The sequence below is a fragment of the Gobio gobio genome (assembly GCF_949357685.1).
Source record: "Gobio gobio genome assembly, chromosome: 6".
Taxonomy (NCBI): Eukaryota; Metazoa; Chordata; class Actinopteri; order Cypriniformes; family Gobionidae; genus Gobio; species Gobio gobio.
The window spans coordinates 9,891,184-9,916,780 of record NC_137102.1 but is presented as its reverse complement, the minus strand read 5'-3'; the positions used below and the strand labels follow the sequence as shown (position 1 = coordinate 9,916,780).

General features: G+C 38.6%; 1 protein-coding gene across 1 annotated transcript; it reads left to right on the top strand.

The window, feature by feature from the left end:
- Nucleotides 1–1,144: 1,144 nt before the first annotated feature.
- On the top strand, nt 1,145–23,864 carry cdh10a (cadherin 10, type 2a (T2-cadherin); the record flags this gene model as incomplete). The annotated part of the gene is made up of 11 exons (XM_079819674.1): nt 1,145–1,366; nt 4,943–5,237; nt 8,335–8,454; nt 12,262–12,429; nt 12,936–13,123; nt 13,203–13,456; nt 17,086–17,222; nt 17,370–17,491; nt 17,629–17,737; nt 17,922–18,173; nt 21,260–23,864. The coding sequence occupies 11 exons, from the start codon at nt 1,145–1,147 to the stop codon at nt 21,748–21,750; spliced, it is 2,358 nt and encodes a 785-aa protein (XP_079675800.1). The 3' UTR covers nt 21,751–23,864.
- Between the last annotated feature and the right edge of the window lie 1,733 nt (nt 23,865–25,597).

Sequence of the window (25,597 nt, the reverse complement as noted above, 5' to 3'; positions counted from 1 at the left end):
TTCTTCCCAGTAACATTTAGATATTTAAATTGAATAAAACAGCAACAATAAAAAGAACTAGCTAGGTCCAACCCGATCTCACGGTAATTCGTACATATTTTACGAAGTGGCTAATTCGTACGAATTTGTACGACCTCACTCGTGCGAATGTGTACGATTTTTGTTAATTCGTACGTTTGACGAGTTGCCAAGAGTTGACAAATTCGTACGAATGACCTACCTCAAACCCCGCCCCTAAACCTACCTGTCACTGGGGTTTAGACAAAACATACAAATTCGTACGAGTGAGGTCGTACAGATTCATACGAATTAGCCACCTCGCAAAATACGTACGAATTGGTCGTGAGATAGCGTTGGCTAGGTCAGCTGATTACCTTAAAAGTCCATTGATATATTTCCGTCAGTTCCTACTGCCATTAACACCTTCTCCGACAAGCGGATGCAATGAGACCCGTTTCCTGTTTGTACATGCGACGTCCGGCATAAAGCCTATTATCATAGTAACACAAATTGCCTAAACCCAGCAAAATCTGTTAAATTACATGTTCTGCAAAACAATTGCAAGTGCTTTCATTATTTTGTAACCTACAATGTTCAGCTAATAATAGTAAATATTAACTATCTATATTATACTGCATATGTAGTCTTTTATTTGTATTTACCCATCGTCAAGGTCTTAAAATTCCATAAATAACAGAACACTTTTGGTTAACCCACGTTAACAGTCTGACCTGTCCTTAAATCAGACCTGGTGTAGAATGCCACCTTAGACATGTTTACCGAAGCAAGTATTTCTGTTAATTGCACTGGCATGTTAAATGCAAGGTTTTGTGTGAGGCTACATGTTTGATCTTCTGTGAAAAGAATATTGCATGAAGGCCCTGTGGGATATACTCCGCCAACAACAAAGGGATTACAGTAGAAGAAACGGGTGTTGCATCTTGACAAGGGCTGCAGTGACCTCCAACACACTAACATTTTTGCTTTGATTATTTTTTATAGGGAATCAAAGGAGGATCAAAGGCGATTCTACAATGTCAGGGTTGCTGATGTTGCCATCTACATCGCTTTCAATTCAGCACTGCCCACCCTACTTAGCTTATTCATAAGGACTCGCTGTCATCGTGACGATCGATTGGCTGCAATGATAATGAATCACTTCCTCTGGCTGCTTCCACTGGTCTTTCCGCACCTGAGCTCTCCAGTCATATTGCTAGAGAGGAATGATGGGAATCTCTTTCACAACTGGAACCATCTGATGAAAGGAGATAAAACGGTGCTGCACAGATCCAAAAGAGATTGGATGTGGAGGCAGTTCTTCCTGTCGGAGGAATACACAGGAAGCACCTATCAGTATGTCGGCAAGGTGAGAGTCCACGATAACGCAAGCTCAGAACAAACAAGCCTCCTTGTGTAGCAAAACAGGGCTTGGAGGAGATGCAAATGCCTGATTTGTTGTATTCCTCTTTCCTGAGCTTTATATGGTTTGACACTGGAATTAAACGCGGTGCTCTGCGGCAGGCACTTTCAAAAAACTTGATGCCATCATCAAAGAACATAAAGTAGCGCAAATATGAATTACACACTCGCTGAGGCATGAATATTCACAGAGGCAGAGAGACAGAAAGCGAATGAGAGTGGGAGAGACTCGTTTCGAGACAGAATACTTTGTACCAGGGTTTAGTTTTTTGCCGCTCTTATTTCCAGGACAGAGTGGCTCCGCAGAGACCTGACAGGAATCAACAATTATGGGCTATTTCACTCACTCCTTTTCATCCCCCCCATTGACTTTCAACCCATCTGCAGTGGCTGTGTGAAGGAAGGGACTGCAATTCATCAAGCTGCAGTTCAGAGGCATGCTATAGGCCTATTTATGCCACATTAAACATGAAAGAGGAGTCCATACTGACATTCAGCGGCACAGTCCCTGTTATTAAAACACTGTTGTATTAGTAGGCCTACAAACACGACGATTAGGTTTAAAACCTTAATGTTTTTTTTCAATATTCAATGATTTTTTAGCACATACTAATAATGCAACCATAAAAGTAATAAACGTGTGCGCGATTGTAACGTGTCTACTTAAATTCGGGCACTTTGGATTATATTGGATATTGGACTTGATAGGGTAATTACTGTATTTGGCATATATCTCAAGGAGACGTGAGATGTGAATCGGAGGGAGCGTATAAATTCACGCCGACGCAAATTGCAAATGGCAACAAGGAAACAAGTGAATATCCCTTGCCAGGGAAGTAATGAGAGACATTTACCCACCAGTAAGTCACTGCAGTGTAAAGAAGTCAAGGGTCCATTGTTTGTATTCAGGTATTTATCGTGTGGTTTCTCTTTAGCTGCTCGCATGTACGGCCGGTGAAGTAACGTTGGGATATTTAGGTTACGACTCGATCATATTCAGGGAGTCACGATTCAATTCCAGAACGACTGATAGGCTACATTTGCTTCCTATAGACCCTTTTCACAGACTGTGATGACGCGTTTTAACAGTCATCAATATTGTAAATCCTGCAACGTTTTTTTGTATTTTCATTTTTTATATGTAGGCTACATTTATAACACTAATAGGGTACTTTGTTTTTTATTACTTCTGCATCAAATTACTAAAAAAACAAGTTACCGCTGCTGTGAGGGTGTTTCTAATACAGCATCTATGGGAGTGATGGTAAAAATTAACATATTTCTCTCTTTTGACTACCGTTATAAATTTTTTGAAAGTTGTGAAATCACTATTGTGACGTTTTTCTTTTGATATTTGAGCAAATGGGCAAAAAATATATTGAATGTATTCTCTCATTCACAGCTATAATAGTTAACCCAACTATGACGACTTCCGCTCTGAGAAACCCGGATATGTGAAAAGGGTCTATAGATAGTTTGCCATTTAAATGCAAATGCAAAACTTAACTATTCAGTCAAAACCGAGTTCTGACTGCAATCAGGTGACAGATGTGGTTTGGCTGTAGCCTATTGACAGTACGCAAAATGCCACTCACCTGTGCATTGATTACGGACTCCGTTGCAAATGTACGTTTATGCTTCACAGATTATTGACACCCTTTTTCGTTGTAGAGAAATGACATTGCGGTCTCGCTGAAATAGAATCAATTGATCCAATTGCATCGCAAAACGATTCACTGTTTTGAATCGCTCGAAGCTTCGCTCGCTGAGGACATCTGCTGGTTAAACCGCGTAAACAAAAACACAGAAAAAACAAAACAATTGATGATATTCTAGCGAGTGTTTTCAGTAAAGTCTAACTGTAATCTAATATTATATGAAATATTTAGAATTTTGTTAATTTCGTATCATAAAACCATGAAAAAAGGGGCCTACTAAATAATCTGTTTGTTCAAATCATGTGACTTGAAGCACATGAATCAACAAAAGATTCATAAAGGCTTAGAAGTAGCCTAATACAAATTGTGTGCATTTATTACTGCATTGTTTAATAAATAAGTGCACTGCAACATACATTTATTTCTAAAGTGAGGAGGAATATGAGGTTATGTAGTGCATGCACTGTTTAGGGACCCTGATCAGAGCAGCGTTTATGTTAGGGCAAATAGCTAACATTTCACTTTGTGGCTTTTTCCTATGTCTTTCATTTGAAGTTTCTATCAGTTAGTGTGGATAATATAAAGTGTTTGTTATGAGATCCTGCTGAGTGTGTTTGAGGGGTCAGCTGGTGCAATCAGACCACTAGCTCTTTCTAAAAACAGCTTTTAGAGCCCAGGATAAATGCATTAAATGGCCATGACTCTGGCCAGATGCTGGACCTGCATCTGCACTCATAAACGCATGAAACAACTGCTTATTAGATTTTGTTTAAATTCACTGAAGCCTGTTAGAACCCATATAGTCTCATCCCACTGGTCAAAATTGAATTAAGCATCAGGTGGTGACAGTTGAACAGCTTTAGGGCAAATAAACTCATTTAAGGGAAACTGAATCATCCAACCACTGGGTTGTTTCAGGGTGATTCTTCAATTAGGGGAACTTTTCCACTATAAGATTTTAAAGAAGAAAAAAGACTGTCTCTTCTTAATGACTTTTACCGAACATTTAAGAGTGTTAAAATTAAAATTTTCTATTTTAGGCTTGCCCAATCATACCCAGACTTTTAAACTTTCATTCATAACTAAATATAATAAAATTCCAGCTTTTCCCCCCAAAAAACGTAACTTATTTTACTAATAGAGCATCTATTCACTGCTTGCTAACTTTTTTATCCAAGTCAAATGCTTTTTTAAAAATCAAATAAAGTGCCATTATTATCACATTATTTCAAGTCAAATATTCTAAAACTGAATTTTATTTTAAAAAAATGGCAAAAAAAAGTTTTGGCAGACAACAGAGCGTTATTGATTTGATTTCTACAACAATCAATTTAAATGTAATACTATATAGAGGACAGTGATGAGATCCAGTTATATTAATTTATTCTAAGTGGTATGACAGTGTGGGCAAAGATGGCAATAATTACAATTCTGATAACTACTTAAAACAAAGTCATGGAAATAATTCATGTACTAAAAGGCCATTTCTTATTTTTAGAAATGCAAATGGAAATGCAATAAAAAACAGTGGTAAAAACGGACTAAAAGCTTCATTAGTATTTAATGGAATATGTTCTGAAGACTCTGTGGCTTTTATGAGTTTCTATTGTCCCTAGAGAGCTTTCCCTTCAAAAGATAAGCTGCTTCTAAGCTTCTAACCATGATTGAAAACAAGACTAACTGTAGTCTACTGGTTAATAAAACATGGCAGCATATCATATGAACATTTTGCTGAAGATAGGACTTTATGCTGCTCTACTGGTGATTAGAGTGTTTGATTTAAAAATATCCACAAATTGTGAGCCAAATTTCAAATCTGTGCATTGCGACGTGGTCAAGTCACTGTCTGCTTTCTGTCCATGCAGCTTCGCTCAGACAAAGACATAGGGGATGGAACTGCCACATACGTTCTCTCCGGGGAAGGAGCAGGCACAGTTTTTCGTATCGATGAGAAGTCTGGGGATTTACATGCTACACAGAGGCTGGACAGGGAGGAAAAGTCCTCTTACACACTGCAAGCCCAGGCATTCAACAAGATCACGGGCCTCCCCCTGGAGCCTGCCACTGAATTCATTGTCAAGATACATGACATCAATGACAATGAGCCCAAATTTACCAGAGCTGTCTACACTGCCAATGTACCTGAAATGTCAGACGTCGGTGAGTGAATGAAAATTACTTTTTCTCCCGTTGTTGTTATTTGAAGTGCATTTACTGTCATTCCGGAATGCTGCACCAGGGTGTGATATTCCTGTCACTGCAGTGTTTTTAAGGTCAAGGATGGCTCAGTGCTATTGGTTTTTAGAGGGTTTAGAAGTCTTTGAAGCATGCACTGTTTTGGAGTGTGGCATTAAACAAGTGAGCTAAACTTTCACAACATTTTTCCTGGCTTTTATTTAAGCCTTTAAAGGGGGGGGGAGAAACACTCAGTTTCAGTCAATCTCATGTCAATCTTGAGTACCTATAGAGCAGTATTGCATCCTTCATATCTCTGAAAAGTCTTTAGTTGTATTATATTTATAAAAGAAAGATAGGCTGTCCCGAGTCTTTCCCAAAAAAAACGAGCGCCTGGAGGCGAATCGTGGGCGGAGCTAAAGAATGACAAGCATGTGCAGCTATTGCGTTGAGAGCGTCTGAAAGCAAAAAAACGTTATCCGAAATAAACCCTTGAGATCAATCAGATTTAGCCATACATACAGTATATGATCCAGAATCAGATCTAGAGGCTGAAATTGAACAGGAGAAGCAGCAACGGTGACAGCAGGACGTCTCAATGGTATGTAAGTTACTGTAACTTATCTATTTGCTTAGCGGTTTGTCAAGCGGCTTGTCAAGCGCAACATTTGTGTGTGTTTACTCGTGGTTTATGAGGACATAATTTGGTTTATGGACTATTATATGAGATTTAATGTTAGCAGTAGCAAACGGAACGGTTTTGCACGTCAGACTAGTGCGTGTTTACATAGAAAAACAATGAATGAACAAGTCGATAGCTAACAACACAAAGACATTTGAAGCAGTTTTACTCACCGCCTGCTTCCAACACACGGCCGTGAACCTTAATGAAACTTTCCGAAACTTATGAGAAACCGGAAGGAGTATTTTTGGCACAGAAATACTCCATCAAACGTTTTTTTTTTTTTACTTTGTCCATGTTTAGGATGGGAATCCAAGTCTTTAACAGTGATTTATTGTATTTTTGTGGCCCCTCAATTTAGAAATAAAAGTAATAAATTAATGGTATAGTCCCACGAGTTATTAAAAGAAAACACAGACTGGTCTAGAGACTATAGCAAACTACGGGGGAAAGGTTAAAATGACTACCTCGCATTTTCTATTTATTGCTCTGTGTTTGTTGCACATAAGTAAATAAAAAAATGTATAGCAAATTAAGCTAGTACCACGGTTCTGTTAATAATCCAAAATAACCATATTACCTAAAAGTAGCAGTTTTCTAGGAATGTACAGTTAACAATATGTACTGCAGGTAGTCAAATGCAAATATATGTAAACACTAAAAGGCCCGCAAGGCACTGCCTCTCTCGAGTCCTGATGTAGTGTCTGATGGAAGAGATTCTATTTGCTCATCTTATCACATTTTCTATTTACATCTAATTCCCATTCGCACATCATCTATCACCACTGTCTCACACAATCAGTGGCTCTGTGCTAGCAGTGACACTGCACCATACATATTCACAGCGCATGAATATTCAGGAGATTCATGCTGCTTCTCAGTAATATCATAATAACCTCTGGTTATCCCGTTTCCAATCAAGTCAGTCCTCAAGCAGTGAAGCAGTCTGTTTGGCATCGTCTCCCCAAAGAAAATCTAATGATGTTCTTCCGTCTCTGATATGGGCTCTCATGTTCATCTAGAATCTAATATAAGGGACGGTACATCGTATTTATGAAATTATTGCCCTCAATCAAAGAGAAAGTGTCATCATATTATGAAGCACTCATTACCCTCTGACACACAACCCTAGGACAAAACCAATTCCATCAGTGTTTTCTAATTTAAGGAATGGTGGTAAATCTAGGTTAGAGGCACTTTGAACAATAATGAATGCTAATAATTCAGTTCTGAAAACAAAACAACAACGACCTAGCGATCTGTTTTTTTCTTCTCATGACTGTACCCCTTTTTTGAGAGCTTGGTTCTTTACATTTGACAAATTTAAAGGTGAACTATGTAGGATTTTTGCAGTAAAACATCAAGAAACCATTAGGCCAGTGTTATATATTTTGTTCAGTTGAGTACTTAGAATATCCCAAATGTTTTCAACTATTTGTAAATCGTGAGAAAATTGCTATTTTAACCAAGGAGCCGGGACGTGTGAGCTATGCGTTTGAGGGAGTTGCCTGTCGATTGCGTCATATCTGCGTCACCCTCGGTCTCCGGTTTTATTCAGTGAAACACTTTACTCTCACTGCATTGTGAACAAGTGTCATAGCAGCCGCCGAGCGAACGTCATAACTTCCTTTTCAACACACTCAGATATAATACGATAAACAGAGCTGCGTTACCTCACACTCAGCACTGGAGAAGAGGAAGTGCCGCCGGCAACCGTTTCATAATAAAAGTCCCGCCAGCGACTATGCCATAATAACAGTCCCGCTCTTCAATCGCTCCTGCGGCCTTGCTCAGCTCCACAACACTCGCTCCTGCTCTGCTTCAGACTACAGTAATGTTAATAATCGCATCCATGAACATGATTTCAGCCCGAGTCCTATCCTGACTGTTTCCCACCGGCTGTGAGGTGAAGACCACATGTCCCGAGATTCTGCGCTCAAACGTGGCGTCATCAAATTACGCCTTTGTTTTGAACAGGCGACCTCTAGTGGACGGAAAAGTTACATAGTGTAGCTTTAATATTATATAAATATATTGCCAAACACAACCCTTCCCCGAAAATAATATAATATAGACTCTAATCTGTTTAATCTTAATACTAAAGTGACTGCATCTACCCAAAGGAATATTTTATTTCTCAGAGGTTGGTCTTTCATAGTTCTACAGACACAGTTAAGTTCTCAATTATGCTTGATGAAAATATTGAGTTCTCCGGATGTTTGTGAATTCCTTAAAATGCCTCAGCAGAAATAAATATTGGCATGCAGTACGATGAAAAAATATTAGGACATTTTTAACATTTGGTGTCAGCATAAAAGAGATGCAGGGCACTTGCATCTCCATTTGCTCGCATCTCCATTCTCTAAACTCATTTATGTTTTTTTTCTTATTTATTTATAGGTACTTTTGTAATAGAAGTCAATGCCACTGATGCAGATGATGCCACATACGGGAACAGTGCTAAACTTGTGTACAGCATCCTGCAAGGGCAGCCATACTTCTCTGTGGATCCTGAAACAGGTGAGTTCTCCAAACATCTTGTTGAAAACATATTCTCTGCTGACAAACTACTATGATTTATGCCTGAGGCCATTTGACAAGGTGAGGCAGGGATGTGACTTTAGTTTTTATGTGGAATGTCCAAAGAGTGAAGATCACACATTGCTGTGCCTGGTTACGAATTCAGCTAGAATATTTGCTTTACACAAAATGGAGTAAAACTTTGAAATGGAACAAATTACTATGCTAGGCTTTTATTATTGCTTTTGCTGAGAGGAATGCAAGTTAAGCTTGATAAATGTAGCAATATAAAGGTTATGGATGCAAAATATAAAGATGAAGGTATAATCGCAAGCCCAAGCAGTGTAAAATACTGGCTCTTTTTAAAAAAAAGTAGAGCTGTGAATCAAATACATAGTTACCTTTTACTGCAAAAATTGCTGTCCTGAATTAAACTGAACTAAAAAAATGTGTACATAAATAAGTAATGTGCATGGAATGAAAAGTGAAAAGACAGAATCAGAATATAAGAATACATTAAAATTATGTATATATAGCCATTAGGCTACTTCAGAGTCACATGATCCTTCAGAAATCATTCTAATATGCTGGTTGGGTAGCTAAGGAATTATGGGCTCCACAAAATAGAATTGATGTGGGTGGGTCCCTAACGCCCTCCGCTTATATCATATATGGTATATATATATGGTAACGGTAGGGCTATATACGGTGGTCCAGTAGTGCACAACACAACGCAATAGGGATGTGACGGTGAGGAAATTTTCCCACCGGTTAATTGATGTGTGACAACACCGGTAATACCGGTATCACCGGCGGAGGCTTTTAAATCACTAATTCTATCTAACCGAAAGTAACATGCACACGACCGCTCTGAACTGAAAACGCGCCAGTGCGCACACACCGTGAATGACAGCTCGTCTGTAAACGCGCGCTCTGTGAGGCCATGGGTGCGTCTCAATCAGTTCCCTAGTTCAGTAGTCAGGGCACTGATCAAACATTGATCAGTCTATGATTGGGATGCACGCCATGAATGAATAACAGTTCGTCCGTAAAGCCTTGTTTATACTCGACGCGCCTGCACGAGCGCGAGGGTGCGCGTGGAGGCTCGCACAGCGGCCGTGCACATTTTACTTTCGATTTTGAATTAGCGCCATTTCGGCTGCGGGTTGCTTGAATTGTGGGTTCATTAGCCTATTATTTTTAATGAAAAACACAACCTCAAAACAAATGACAAACTCCCTTAAATAGGCGCTTTTACGTTTCGCTTTAAAACCGAATCTTCCACGATCATCTCAGTCAGCTCCTCACTCTTAAATCTGATGAATGACTCCTGCCGCTGCCGAGACGGTCGGATCCTGCTTTATTAAGCAGATACGTTCAGTTTTTATTTGTATTGTCTGTTCTCTAACTGAACTAAATTATTTTATTACTATTAAAAAAATCAAAAAGACGGTGGGCGGTGCCACGGTGGGCAAGTGATGTAACCGGTGTTGAGTCTGGACACCGGTAACACCGGCAACACCGACTATCGTAGCAAGCCTACAACGCAATATAAAAAGCAAACATAAGTTCACAACACAACGAAATCAAGCCCCAACACAATGGAAACAAGCCACAACACAACGAAAAAGCCACAAAAGCCACAACACAATGGAAACAAGCCACAACACAACTAAAAAGCCACAACACAACGGAAATGCTCCCGACCACTAAAGTTCCACTGTTCTATAGAGTCGCCAATCTTACAAAGATATCAATTCCACATTTAGTTTTAACAGTATGTAGGCTAACCATTGTTTATCGACATAAAATATGAATTCAAAATCACCTACATGCATTATAGCTGCATTTTTTCCGAGACGTTTTTCAGCGCTTCTTTGTGTTCACACCCAAGCGATTATCACTGCTGATTTGCAGAGTGAACGTGCAAATTCAGTAGATGGCGCTCCCGGTACACTAGGTGGTGCTGCGGCACTTTACGCTTCTGACACACGGTTGTCACGCAGAAGAAGAAGAGAGACAGTATTTACGTGCTTGCCATAACCACTTTTTGCTAACTAGCAAGCAGCATTAACAGCTCATATTCTTCTTTGTCTACTTACTTCTTCTTCGCCTTATCAATGTGTGCTCGGCAAGACCGTTTTGTGCTTAAGCGCCACCAAGTCGTGTTTTACTATAACTTCAGCAGCTCCAGGCACATGAACAAAAGCGACAATCTCATTGGCCAGTTTTTAACGTGTTTTTTTTGCACTTCGGTGTGCACACTCACATTGGTGCCCTTTTTTTAGTCACGAAACGTTAAACTTAGGCGGTAAACACGCGCAAAAATCGTCCCGGTGTATACAGGCCATAAGGGAACATTCCAATTCCACCAAGTGGTTGAAACGTATAATTTGTATTAATGTTAAAGAACATTTTGATAGACTTAAGCAATTTTCCTGGCCTTTCTTTCCTTTTAATGACGTTATGTTTTAGTGGTTTTCATTAAACTATCAGGCATACAAATGTATATACTATAATGATTCATAAGAGTAGGGGAATATGTAGCATAACTACTGGATTTAGTGGGCCCCCTGGGCAGTGGGGGCCCCTATAATTGTCACCACCTTTCACCCCACTAGCGACGGCCCTGGTTGGGTGCTCAATAAACATTTCTTATTTTCAATGTTGAAAATAGTTGTGCTGCTTAAAGGGGTACTTCAGCGCTGGGAAGATGAATGTGTATTTAAACTGGGTCATTTATGTAGTAGAAATGTGAAATTATTTTTGAATTTGGTGCCTTCTAGACCGAGAAAAGACAGAACATTTTTTTTTTGTCTCATGTGGATGAAAGGCAACAACTCCCAGAATGCACTTGCTTCGCTTCCCTACGAGGCCACTCCCAAAGTCACGGCTACTGGTTATCACTTGCCCACCGCGGCACCGCCCCCAACGTCGTTTTGATATTCATAGTAATAAAATAGTTTTGTTCAGTTAGAGAACAGACACTACAATTAAAAACTGAACGTGTCTTTTCAATAAAGTGTGAGTGAGCCAAACGAAAGTCATGACACAAACGCAGCAGGAGTCAGATTTAATTCATCACGAGAGCGAAGAGCTGAGGTAAGAGCAGGCTGCATCAATATTCAGGACGCGTGTCGAGTCTGGCGCTTTATCATATCATGCCTATGGAAGCTTAACTTTCATAGGAATTCATTGAAAAATTTAAACATTCACTTTGCTCCGCACCGCTCCGTTATGAATGCCCGAGCGGCCGTGCGCATTTACATTCTGTGAGTGAGATCTCTCCCCTGTGGGCAGGTTGATAACATGCAGAACTAGCTCCTTCTACTGCCTGGCTGTAGTCTCTAGCCTCTGGCCAAAAAATCCTCCGATGGCGCAAAATGATGATATTTGCGTCATCGGAGGATTTTTTCCAGAAATAAAATACACAATTCTCTCGTCTCAGGGGGACATGAGGGGGGAAAGTACAATAATTTGAATATACTACCGGGTTTCTACTGATACAAAGCTTAATGCTAATCGCTGAAGTAACCCTTAAATATTTTTTGGGGAATTCGCAATACAAAATTTTTTCAGGATTCTTTGATGAATAGAAAGTTCAAAAGAACAGAATTTATTTGAAATAGAAATCCTTTGTAACATTATAAATGTATTTGCACTGTTGACCAATTCAATATGTCCTTGCTGTGTAAAAGTATACATTTTTAAATAGATTCAATATATTTTATATAAAATATAAATATACAAATTTTACATTTACATTGTTTTTATGCTTGTTGGTTAATCACTGTGTTTTCTGTGCAGGAATTGTCAGAATAGCACTTTCCAATATGGACCGGGAAGTTCGGAAGGAGTATCAGGTGGTTATTCAAGCCAAAGACATGGCAGGACAGATGGGTGGTCTGTCTGGAACCACCATGGTCAACGTTACTCTAACAGATGTTAATGACAGCCCGCCACGTTTTGCTTACAGTAAGATGTCACTAATATGTGCTATTGTGCTTTGAAAAAATGTCAAAGTGAATTGCAACCTATCTACTGTTTGAATTGATTTTCTGAAGTATTGTACTTCTGTGAATTGTATTTCTGACATATTTGAACAACTTTTAACAGGTGGAACTGTTTGTACATTAACAGTTTGTACATTAATTTGTACATTAAATAACATAATGGAATGTCATTTCACCAAAATAAGGTGATACTTTTTTTGCTATTGCTTAACATTTAATTCACCAAAATTATAACAAAAAGTGCCTAAGTGACATCAGCAAAAAATAAAAATGTCCATTCAGAGGAAGAACAAGTTATTTGAAGTTGATTAAAATATGAGGATCATTTTTATCTTAAGAATAACAACCAAATGCATGAAATAGGGTCAATGTTGACTTTAAAGGCCACGAAAGCCTAAGAATTAAGACTAAAATGTGCAAAAAATACTGCATATGGTTGAAATTAACAGAACCTCTTTCCTTTTCAAGGTTCTTACCACCTAAGCACTTATGAGTCTACAGAAATCGGAACAACTGTGGGCCGAATCAAAGCCAATGATGGTGACGAGGGAGAAAATGCTGAAATGAAATACAGAATTGTAGATGGAGACGGCAAAGAGTATCTCGATATAATAACAGATGAGATATCCCAAGAGGGTGTTATCGTTGTCAAAAAGGTAAAAACTGGAATCAATATTTATGAATGTGTTATGATTCATAACGCTGTGAAAATATGTACAACCACTCTTCATCCAGAAACTGGACTATGAAAGCAAGCGTGTGTACACTGTGAAAGTGGAGGTGACTAACACACACCAGGACCCCAACTTCCTTCATCTGGGCCCATTCTCAGACGCAGCCACTGTCAAGGTCACAGCCAAAGATGTGGACGAGCCTCCTATCTTCAGCAGGCCTCAGTATGTCTTTGAGGTCAATGAGGACACACCAAAAGGAACTGCAATCGGAACTATTACAGCCTGGGACCCCGATGCCACAGATTACCCAATCCAGTGAGCAATTGAAATATTTAATAATTCAACACTTACTGCAGGGAATTCACCAAAGTGGTTTGCACCTGCTGGCAGTAGTTTATTTGCGCACACTGTCTGCACAACACACAAATCGTTAAATAAATTATGCAAATCAGATAACGGCACAAACACACCCTAAAAAAATTGTTGAATGCAATTTGTATGCTGCAATTCCCAGTCTTGCAGGCTGATTCTGCTCTAGGTTGTGGAAGGTACAGCACATTACCGGAATCTGACATACTTCACTGGAGCTGCATTGCTCCAGTGCCTGAATCGACTCTTTAAAATTACAAAAATGCACTTGAATGTAAAACTTCAAGAAATATATCCAAACAATTTAATTGAATATATGCCCAGTTTACGCTCTTCTTCCTCATTTGATTATCATTTGATGAATTACTGCTACCATGATATCTAGAACACAAACAACAATAGTGCTGACTTTTGGCATATAAGGCACAATCTGTATTTAGCCTAATTTACATAGAAAAGATTTGTGTGCAGTGAAACGAATGACAATTTAAATACACATGCCACTGTACTAAACATGCCGATAGCGCATGGTGAAACTGGATTGTGGGTGATTAGCAAATGAGATGCAAATGCAAAATGTGGTGCAACTGTTTGGTGAATTTGCCCCAGTGAGTTTAATTACTATGTACTAACAGTACAGGAACGTGTTGGAGTGATGCCCACTATTGGTTCTGAAAACTTAAAAATACTTTAAAAAACAAAACAAAAAAAACAATCATATGTGACATGCTGAATGGGTAAAAAATAAAACAGAATTAGGAGAAAGTTTACTATAAAATTGGGAACATTGTGAGATGAAAAGTTACAATTGTTGTTGGAAATCACCATCAGTGTTGGGGGTAACACATTACAAGTAACTTGAGTTATGTAATCAGATTACTTTTTCAAGTAACTAGTAAAGTAATGCATTACTTTTAAAATTTACAACAAAATTTACAAAAAATATCTGAGTTACTTTTTCACATTTATTTGACTAACAGCTCTCCTGTCCCCATGTTGAGTAAGTACAGAGGCTTTATGTGTGAACAGTTGATTGTAGTTCTAGACTAAATGTGAGCATTTACTCTTCTCACTTGTACAAAAAAGATTCAGTATTCCTCAAAACTAGTCAAAAATAGATTCGAATGGCAACACAGCTGAAAGGTTTGTTGAGCTGCGCCCTCTATACTGTACCTCAGCCTGAGGCTTATTATTAAAATTTTGGTGTGAAAGTGTCTTTACATTTGTACAAAAATAGACCTTTTTTGTTATAAAATATCATAAAAAAACAAACAAGCCCAGCCCAGGTGAGTAAAAGTAACGCAAAAGTAACATAACACATTACTTTTCTTAAAACTTAACGAAGTAACGCAATTAGTAACTTTTCAAGGGAGTAAAGGCCTGTTCACACCGGGACGATTTTCGCCCGCGTTTAATGCCTCGTGACTAAATAAAGGGCGCCAATGTGAGTGTGCACACCGAAGGCGGGTTTGTTTTTGTTATTTTGACGCGGCGTGTTAAAAACTGGCCGACCAATGAGATCGGCCGTTTTTGTTTACGTGCCTGGAGCAGCTGAAGAGACAGTAAAACACGACTTGGTGGCGTTCAAGCACAAAACGGTCTTGCCGAGCACACATTGATACGGCGAAGAAGTAGTAAGTAGACAAAGAAGAAGATGAGCAGCTAATGCTGCTTGCTAGTTAGTAAAAAGTGTGTGAATGGTTTTGGCCATAGACATAATATCTCTATGGTTTTGGCAAGCACGTAAATACTGTCTCTCTTCTTCTTCTGTGTGACAAGCGAGTGTCAGAAGCGCAAAGTGCCACAGCACCACCTTGTGTACCGGGAGCGCCATCTACTGAATTTCCACGTTCACTCGGCACATTGCCAGTGAAAAATAAATAAATAAATAAAAGAATCGCTTGGGTGGGAACACTCAAGACGCGCCAAAAAACGTCACGAAAAATGCTGCCGATATGCGTCCCCGTGTGTACAGGCCTTAGCGCAATATTGTAATGCATTACTTTTCAAAGTAACTTTCCCCAACAATGATTAACATGATGAGAAATACAAATTTTGAAATGTGACCCTGGACCACAAAAATAAATAATAAATAAGCTTTCCATTGATGTATGGTTTGTTATGATAGGACAATATTTGGTCGAGATACAACTATTTGAAAATCTGGAATCTGAGGGTGCAAAAAAATCCAAATATTGAGAAAATTGCCTTTAAAGTTGCCCAAATTAAGTCCTTAGCAATGCATATTACTACTAATAATACATTGTTTTTATATATTTTCAGTAGAAATTTTACAAAATAACTTCATGGAACATTATCTTTACTTAAAGGATTAGTTCACTTTTAAATAAACTTTTGCTGATAATTTACTCACCCCCATATCATCCAAGATGTCCATGTCTTTCTTTCTTCAGTCGAAAAGAAATTAATGTTTTTGATGAAAACATTCCAGGATATTTCTCCATATAATGGACTTCAATGGGCTCCAAACGGTTCAAGGTCCAAATGACAGTTTCAGTACAGCTTCAAAGGGCTTTAAACGATACCAGACGATACCAGGCGATGAATAAGGGTCTTATCTAGCGAAACTATCAGCTTCTGCGAGAAAACGAGCAGTATTTATGCCATTATTTTACCTCTTATCAGACAAACATGATAATCTCTGAGCTCCGCCATAACTTCCGCTTAGTGAAGTCAAAATACGAGCGTGGTCATAGATATATCGATCGTAGATGCCTCATTCTACTGATCCGTGCAGGCGCTAATGAGGCATCTACGAATACCTCTATGACCAGGCTCGTATTTTGACCTCACTTAGCGGAAGTTATGGTGGAGCTGAGATGGTCACGTTTGTCTGATAAGAGGTAAATAAAAGCATAAATACTGCTCAGTTTCTCACAGAAACTGATCGTTTCGATAGGTAAGACCCTTATTCATCGTCTGGTATTGTTTGGTATCGTTTAAAGCCCTTTGAGGCTGTACTGAAACTGTCATTTGGACCTTGAACCGTTTGGAGCCCATTGAAGTACATTGTATGGAGAAATATCCAGGAATGTTTTCATCAAAAACCTTCATTTCTTTTTGACTGCAGAAAGAAAGACATGGACATCTTGGATGACATGCATGGGGGTGAGTAAATTATCAGCAAAAGTTTATTTAAAAGTGAACCAATCCTTTAACATATGATAATTCTGACCCATTCAATGTATTGTTGGCTATTGCCACAAATATGTCAATGTGACTTATGCCTTATGGTTTTGTGGTCCAGGGTCACAAATGAGGTGAAAATTGTGAAATATCAAGTCATATTGTATATAGTTACAGTTCATATAAAGTTGAAGAATGACAGAAAATTAAGTTTCAGTTATGAGATATAAAGTTTCAATCTTTTTTTATTTATTTATTTTTATTTCAATATTTTATTTATATATACAATATATAAAAATCTAATTTACAACAATTTCCTGGCAGCTGGCTGATCCAGTTTATAACAACTGCTATGCAATGCTTCAAACTTCAGGAAATGTCAGTGACTATTCAACTTATTTTTATTTATTTCTTAAACCTGCCCATAGATATGCAATAGATCACCACACAGACCCAGAGAGACTCTACCACATCGACCCCAAGAATGGATCCATCACGATTCTTAAATCTCTTGACAGGGAAGTGTCAAAGTGGCACAACATCTCAGTCCTGGCCAGTGAGATGAGTAAGTAAATACATGCATAATGAAATAGTGTTGCATGGTGACACATCGCATATATATGATGTGTCACATGGAAAAGCAATTTTTTAAACCTAGTATGAGAATGAAACTATCTTTCCTGGCTGTTTTACACTGTGATACTCTCATCAGATAACCCTCATCAAAGAAGCCGTGTTCCTGTCTTGATTAAAGTTTTGGATGTGAATGACAATGCGCCAGAGTTTGCCATGATTTATGAGACATTTGTGTGTGAGAATGTCAAAGCTGGCGAGGTATTTATATTTCATATTTACCTTTGAATGTATGACCATAAAGGCTTTCGTAAAATTATGAATGCTTTCTATATAAAATAAAATGATTGGAGACGACGTATTATTCTGCATATTCAAAAACATGTCTACCATTCCAGCTCTTACAGACTATCAGTGCCATCGACACAGACGATCCTCTTGTGGGTCACAAATTTGTATTCAGCTTGAGTCCGTCGAATCCAAACTTCACCATCTTTGATAATGAAGGTGAATAAATCTTTCCTTTGACGTTTAAACCTCGAAGCTTATGGAAAAAGCATGTTTAATCTTTGTTTTTCTATTTTGGCACTAACAAAAACAACTTTATTTTTCCTGTTGTCTGACTCAGCATGAGATAATATCTCCAGCTCTGACTGTTTGAATGTTCTCTTAACCCCCACCTCTCCCAAAGATAACACAGCCAGAATCCTGACCAGAAGAAGTGGATTTAACAGGCGTGAAATGAGTGTCTACTATCTGCCAGTGGTTATCTCCGACAGCGACTACCCCATCCAGAGCAGCACAAGCACGTTGACCATTCGTGTGTGCAGCTGTGACGCCACCGGCAACATGCGTTCCTGCAGTGTCGATGCGTTGCTGCTCTCTGCTGGCCTCAGCACTGGGGCGCTAGTGGCGATACTTCTCTGCATCCTTATCCTTCTTAGTGAGTTCATACCCACCGACCTTACTGTATCCTTCTTAGCAAAGTCATAGTTGTTTTTTTATTATTATCATTATTCACATTGCAACCCATGGCAACCTTTTTTCACCATTAGTTTTAGTTTTTCCGGCTGCCAAAGATAATGCGCTAACTGGTGTCATTTAAAAAAATTTATAAAATCTGAGTTATATTAAAAATGTCCTGGCTCTTCCAAGCTTTATAATGGCAGTGACTGTTGGGTCATTTTTGAAGTCCATAAAAATGCATCTATCCATCATATAACTGCTCCACACAGCTCCAGGAGGTTAATAAAGGCCCTCTGAAGCAAAGTGGCATGTTTGTGTACGAAAAATATCTATATTTAAAACTTTATAGACTAAATTAACTAGCTTTCAGCGGTCAGCGTTACTCAAGTGAAAGAGTAAAAAGTTACGGTGAAAGAGTAACTCTTGAAGCCTTGACACATGCGTATTGACGAACGCAGAAGCAAAACAAAACACCGGTCATGAATTAAAGTCTAAAACGAGAATTTTTAAAGAGAAATAGCAGAGGATTTCGAAAATAGAAGAGTGGCTTGAGTTTGTAGCCCAGCCCTATCCACGAGAGGCGTCAAAGCTTGCAATGCTCCTATACATCACGTCAGGGGTTACTCTCTCTTACCGCCGGAAGCTAGTTATTTTAGTCTACAAAGTTTTATATATGGATATTTTTCTTACACAAACGCACCACTTCACCCCCCTGGAGCCGTGTGGAGCAGTTACTATGGATAGATGCACTTTTATAGACTCAAATGACCCAACAATCGACTTGGAAGAGCCAGGACATTTTTAATACAACTCCTATTTTATTAGTCTGAAAGAAGAATGTCATATACACCTAGGATGGCTTGAGGGTAAGTAAATCATGGTCTAATTTTCATTTTTGGGTGAACTAACCCTTTAATGTTTAATGCAGTTGAGTTGTAAATGTTTCCAGTTTTATAATATACCATGTTTCACAAGTTTTGAGTCATGAAAATGCATTTTGGTTTAGTTTTCCCCAGTAATGTTAGTTTTCATTATTTCATTGTAGGTTTTGTTGAAGTTACAATGTAACGGACTGTGATGGGGATAGTTTACTTTTAATAGTAATGCATTACAATATTGTGTCACTCCCTAAAAAAGTAACTTAGTTACTTTTTATGAAAAGTAATGCGTTATTTTTCTTTCGCATTACTTTTTCTCACCTGGGCTGGGCTTGCTTGTTTGCTTTTTTTAAACACAAAAAAAGTTATATTTTTGGCAAACTCAAAGGCCCTTTCATACCAAAAGTGAAATGAATAAGCCTCAGGGTGAAGGAAATTCAAATTCACACCTTTACTGTAGAGGGTGCAATTTAAACAAAACTTTCAGCTGTGCTGCCATTCTGAATTGCGGAAGAATTGGACACACAGAGAAGAAAGTTCAACACAAATGTGATGTCATTTTTGGGTCAGCAGCAAAAGACATTGGTTAATAAAGTGAGATGAAATACATAAGGTTTATTTGTATATAACATATTTAATTATTGCAGGTTTTCGTAATAATCTGAGTTTGCATTTCACTGTTTTATTCCTTTTGAGGAATACTAAATCTGTTTTTGTGCAAGTGAGATGAGTAAATGCATGTTCACATTAAGTCTAGAACAGGGTTGTCCAAACCTGTTCCTGGAGGGCCACTGTTCTGCAGAGTTTAGCTTGAACCCTAATTAAATACCTGAATCGGCTAATCTAGGTTTTCAGGATTACCAGAAACTTCCAGATAAGAGTGTTGGAGCTTGTTGAGGCTAAAATCTGCAGGATGATGGCATTCCATGAGCAGGATTGGATAAGCCTAGAACTACAATAACCATCATGTTTACACAGCGCACACAACACCTCTGCACTTTACTCACAATTTCCCTCAACAAGGGGATAGGAGAGGTATCAGTCAATAAATGGGAAAACAAAGTAACTTGCATTACTTATTTGAAATAGTAACTCAGATATTTGGTTGTAAATTTAAAAGTAATGCTTGAAAAAAGTAATCTGATAATGAAAGTCACATTACTTGTGCATTACCCCCAACAATAGAGACAGAGCGACATGCGTCATAATCTGAAGACCACGCCCATCGGGGGGGGGAAACAATCAAACCGTCTCCATTGACTTTGCATTGCGTGAAGCGGCCTTTTTGTCATTTCGGACTTATAACAAAAAACTGAACAATGTATAAAAGCTGATATGTGACAAGGTGTACAGCAAACAAGCTAAACAAAACCAAGAAGCAAAAACCCAGACGTTTTTATAAGTTGTTGACCCAAAAAACGAGCGTTTAAGTACAAAAAAGTGGATTCAGGCCATTGAGACAGAGCGTGCGGGTCATATTACACTGAGAACTACGACGACTAGAGGGGAACGTAATCAGCGACAGTAAATATAATATATAAAACGGACATTTGGATATTTGACTTAACAGTGACAAAATGTTTACTGCACACAGACATATTGAGGCATACTGAGTGTCAGGATCCCAAAATGTACCCATTCTTCCTGCTGAAGCTTCACTTCGTATTGCCTGTATCCACTTTTATCTTCTTAAACGCTCGTTTTTTTGGGTGGACAGCTTATAAAAACTTATTTCTGTGTTTTTTAGCTTGTTTGCTGTACACCTTGTCACATATCAGCTTTTAGACATTGTTCTGTTTTTTGTTATAAGTCCGAAATGACAATGAGGCAGCCTCCCGCAATGCAAAGTCAATGGAGAGCGTTGGATTGTTTTCCCCCCCAGTGTGGGCGTGGCCTAAATACGCTCTGTCTCTATGGTAATGGAAGTTGTGACAGACCTTTGTTTCTGTATTGGTACGTACATCTGAGTGTTGACTGGTTGTTGATTGGAGACAGGCAGATTGAATGCGAGCTTGCCGTTGATTTAACGTTATGATTGGTTCTGCATGCGTCACCAGAGAAAAGTCTGTCATTTCTCCAGACAATCCAGTTATGACAACAACAACCAAAAAAAACATATGCATGGATTTTTCCAACTTTAACAATAATAACTCTAACCAAGGCATATCTGTTCACTCTTTTCCAGTGATTGTGGTGCTGTTCTCAGCTTTGAAGAAGCAGAGGAGGAAGGAACCGCTGATCATCTCTAAAGAGGATGTCAGGGATAACGTAGTCAGCTACAACGACGAGGGGGGCGGCGAGGAGGACACTCAAGCTTTTGACATTGGCACACTGCGCCACCCAGAGGTGATTGAAAGCAACAAGCTGCGGCGCGACATCATTCCTGAGATGCTGTTTCCCTATCACAGACCTTCACCCATGAAGGAGTGCGCGGATGTCAGAGACTTCATTATTAGCAGACTGCAGGAAAATGACACAGACCCATTCGCACCTCCCTATGACTCTCTCGCCACTTATGCTTATGAGGGCAATGGATCAAGCGCTGAGTCACTGAGCTCTCTGGAGTCCTCCGTGACTGAGGGAGACCATGAATATGATTACCTCTCTAACTGGGGGCCGCAGTTTAAAAAACTCGCTGACATGTACATTGGAAAGGATGCGGGAGTCGCCAACTAGGCTTGCCATTCAGTGACATTCATATTCTCTGTATGTACGCTTGGATCTCTCTCTGGGCTATGAACTTGAAAGAAAAACATAAAGATACTTCAGATATGAAGTCTTTTTTCTTTTGTTTTCTACCGACAAAAGCTGAATTTCACTTTTATGATGGATTTTTTTTTGTGGACAGTGATGTGGTAAGGTGATTTTGTGTTAATAAGAGAAGTGATGGTGATTTTGTTTTTTGTTTGTTAGCAGGAAAAAAAAAACTTGACGGAGGAGCAAAAAGAATGGATGATTTTGTGACTTTAAAAACATGGACAGCGATAAGACTGCCTTCTTCTTATGACAGATTGTAAAGGACTCTTCCCTGTTCCTATTTGGCCCTGTCCCAAGTGGAACCCTAAGCCCTTGCGATCTTCCTCCAAGTTACACCTTCATGACGTAATGCTGCTTTGTCTGTTGGGTAGACTAACTTGCTTTGGGCCTGTCCCAAATGGCACCCTCAACACTCACGGTTTTCCTACAAATTTGTCCTGCATTTTTTTGTGACGTAACACTGCTTTGAATGTCTGGAAGAAGTCTGCTGCGGAGCTTGCTCCAGTGTGGGCTCAGTAAAAGTGTGCATCGAGGGCGCATATCGACCGCAAAGGTGGAGCTTGCGAGCACCCTTCTGAAAACTAAAATGACAAATGGGACACTCTACAGTCTCATGGACTTAACGGATAGGTGCACATGGCAGCCATTGTAAGTCCACAAGACTGAAAGTGCATATGAAGTGTGCCATTTGGGACAGGGCCTTTAGTGCAGGCTCAGCAAAAGTGTGCATTGAGAGCGCTCTCAAACCCCCTTTCTGAAACCTAAAATGACAAACAGGACACCCTACGGTCTTGTGGACTTAACAGACATGTGTATGCAGCATCTATTGTAAGTCCACAAGAGCGCAAGTGCACATGAAGTGTGCCATTTGGGACAGGGCCATCTTTTGACGATGGTGGCGTATACAGGAAGTAAGCATCACAAATCACTTTGTGCTACAATGCCATGTTTCATGGTTCCATGACAACGTGACAAAAGTAAGTGGCGAAAAAACGAAATGGGTATATTGAACAAAATGCATTTCTTTTTCATTTGATGTTTTTAAAGTATTAATCATTTACCCTCATGGCTTACATTCTATGTTAAAACAGAATGAGAAAATGTGATTCTCTTTTTTATTCAGTTACAAATAACGGGAACTAAAGCTTTCAAGCTTCAAAAAAGATGCAAATACATTTTTAAAATATAAAAGTGCTCCATGCAACTCCGGCCCTGTATTCCATGTATGAGGAACAATTGAATCGGTCTTTAAGAATTCAAATAAATCTTTTCAGCGAATTGGATGATTAAATTTACATTGGTTTTAAATTATTCATTCACAAATTGGGTTGATCAGTTCCCCAAAATCTACACTGGCTTAACGAGGGAACAATTATTGGCGAATAATCTTTACGTTTTGGTGTATATCTCACACAAAGCTATTCTATGACTTCAGAAGCCTTGGACTATCGCACACGAGTTGTATGGATTCTTTTATGGTGTTTTTGCTTAGATTTTTAAACTTGAAATCTTCAGTTCTCATTCACTGGGATTGTAGGAATAGAGCAATCAAGGCAGTCGTACGAATTTATTTTCCACAGTTAGTCATACAGGTTTTGAACGATGTAAGGGTGAGTAAATTATGACAGAATATTCATTTTTAGGTGAACTGTTACTTTAACAGGACTTTACATAGAGGGATTTCAGTTATATTGGCTACATTCGAATGTGAGAGGAGAAATCACAGACTCGGCCTCTCTACACATCTTGTGAAGTGCTCCCTTGTTGAAATATAATTGCAGCATTATCATTACAGCTCTGAAAGCTTACAGAGGAACAGGGGAGTATTTCTACATCTGTATGAGATGTAGTTCAGTTCAACTTCATTTGCTTGTGTGAAGTTTGCTTAATTTGCAAAACTGCAGATTACACTTAAATCAAATAGAAGTGTCACAAAGAATGCTGCAGCACACTGAGCTTGTGTGAATGAATGTTGTCAAAGTGTTTTATATCCACATTTTTTAAGTATATATTTTAATAAAAAATATGAATGCACTTCTGGTCGCCTTTCTTTTCTACAACTTTTTTGTTAGGTCTATGTCTCTTTAACTCACAATAGCCAAGAACTGAAGGTTAACAGATAATAGAGGCTTTTTGTTAGGAAATAGACAACCAGGGTTCGCTGTTGGGGTTCTTCTGAAAAGTATTTTCTATTGTGGCCTGCAAAAGTCAAGTTTGGCTTGAACTGGATATTAGCTGTGAGAATTCATTTGATTTTTTCCAGTGGAAGCTTAACAGATTCTGCATTTTCTAGAGGACTTTCAATATGTTCAATGCAGACTTTCTTTTCAATTTCTTTTTCCATTCTTTTTTTTTTGTCAACTTTGGCTTCACAGATGCTTTTGTTCTGTGTCTACAGCCAACTTAGAACAGTGAGATCTCTTTTTATCAAATATTATTTAATATTATTTATGGTATCAAAGAGCCATCATGTACAGTATCATTTGAAAGTTTCAATAATCAAACTTCATTATGAGGTAGAATTATGCATACTTTAACATTAAATACATTAAATTTCTGCAAGTAGTTACATTGCTGTGGTAAATTTAACCTTCTAGGATATCCAGGAAAAGACCTCTTATCGATCTGGTGTGCGTTTTCCATACAACGACATAACACTACTTAAATCCTAAGGCTTCGTTTGAGAAATTAACTAAATAGTGTTTCCTGAAAAACATATAACTGTAGCTGTGGCTCATTTCGAAGGCCTTCTTCTGGATGTCGCATTTGTCAGCCTCATATGTAATTTACGAAATGTAACCATAATTGCCTGTTATTCTGCAGGTGAGGTGGTGTAAGTGGTGTTCTGAGGTGTAAATTACTGACATTTCTTTCTAACTTTTCAATATAATGTTACTTTTCTCAAATGAGGCAGCCTCAATGACATATGCAGCCAACAAACGCAACCTCCAGAAGAAGTAGTCTTTGAAATGAGACAACTTTGCACATCCGTGGTTTGCAATAGTAAAATCATGCAATACCGGAGGTTGCAGTTTCAGGATCTCCTTTGTAGGAGTCATGTTTCTTTTGTGATAGCGCCACCTAGCCAGTTCTGCTCCATCAGTTATTTTGTCTTTGAAAAAACAGTTCTTGATGTTGCAAACTGGTATTTATTATCACATTTTAATTTATAGAATTCATAAACATTAAAGATTGTAGCGCAAACACTGTTTACTGCACTTTGTTAAGCCGGTCGCACACCAGACGAGAAGCGCCACAACGTTCTGCGGCTAATGAAAAAGAAGTCTTACGCATACACAGATAATAGCTTAGTTCTGTGCTGAAAAATTAATCTTTCTTACCAAGAAACCTGCATTTACAACCAGAATATAGGGGCTCATATATTGAAACAGTCGTTAAAAAGAGGGTTATCAACAGTTATGTTTAGGGTTAGGGGTTGGTTAGGACAATATATCAATTAAATGTAAATAATTACAACTTTAAATCACTCCTGAAAATTAATAAACTTACAGTTTTGAATAGTAAGTGCTAAAAATTGGATAAACTGTTACATACAAAACTAGGGTCCTAGAAATTCCATCCTGGAACTGTAGTCTCCGGTTTGCACGATCAAGCTTTTTTTTTCTCTTATAGTGTCTCTACTCAATAATAAACAAGAGGTCATGGTAATGGAAAACCAGAGCAATTCAGTTCATGCTCCTTTTCCAGGAAATGAACCTATAGGACCTCAGGTTACCTCAGGTCTAAAGCAGTGTTCACATTGGCA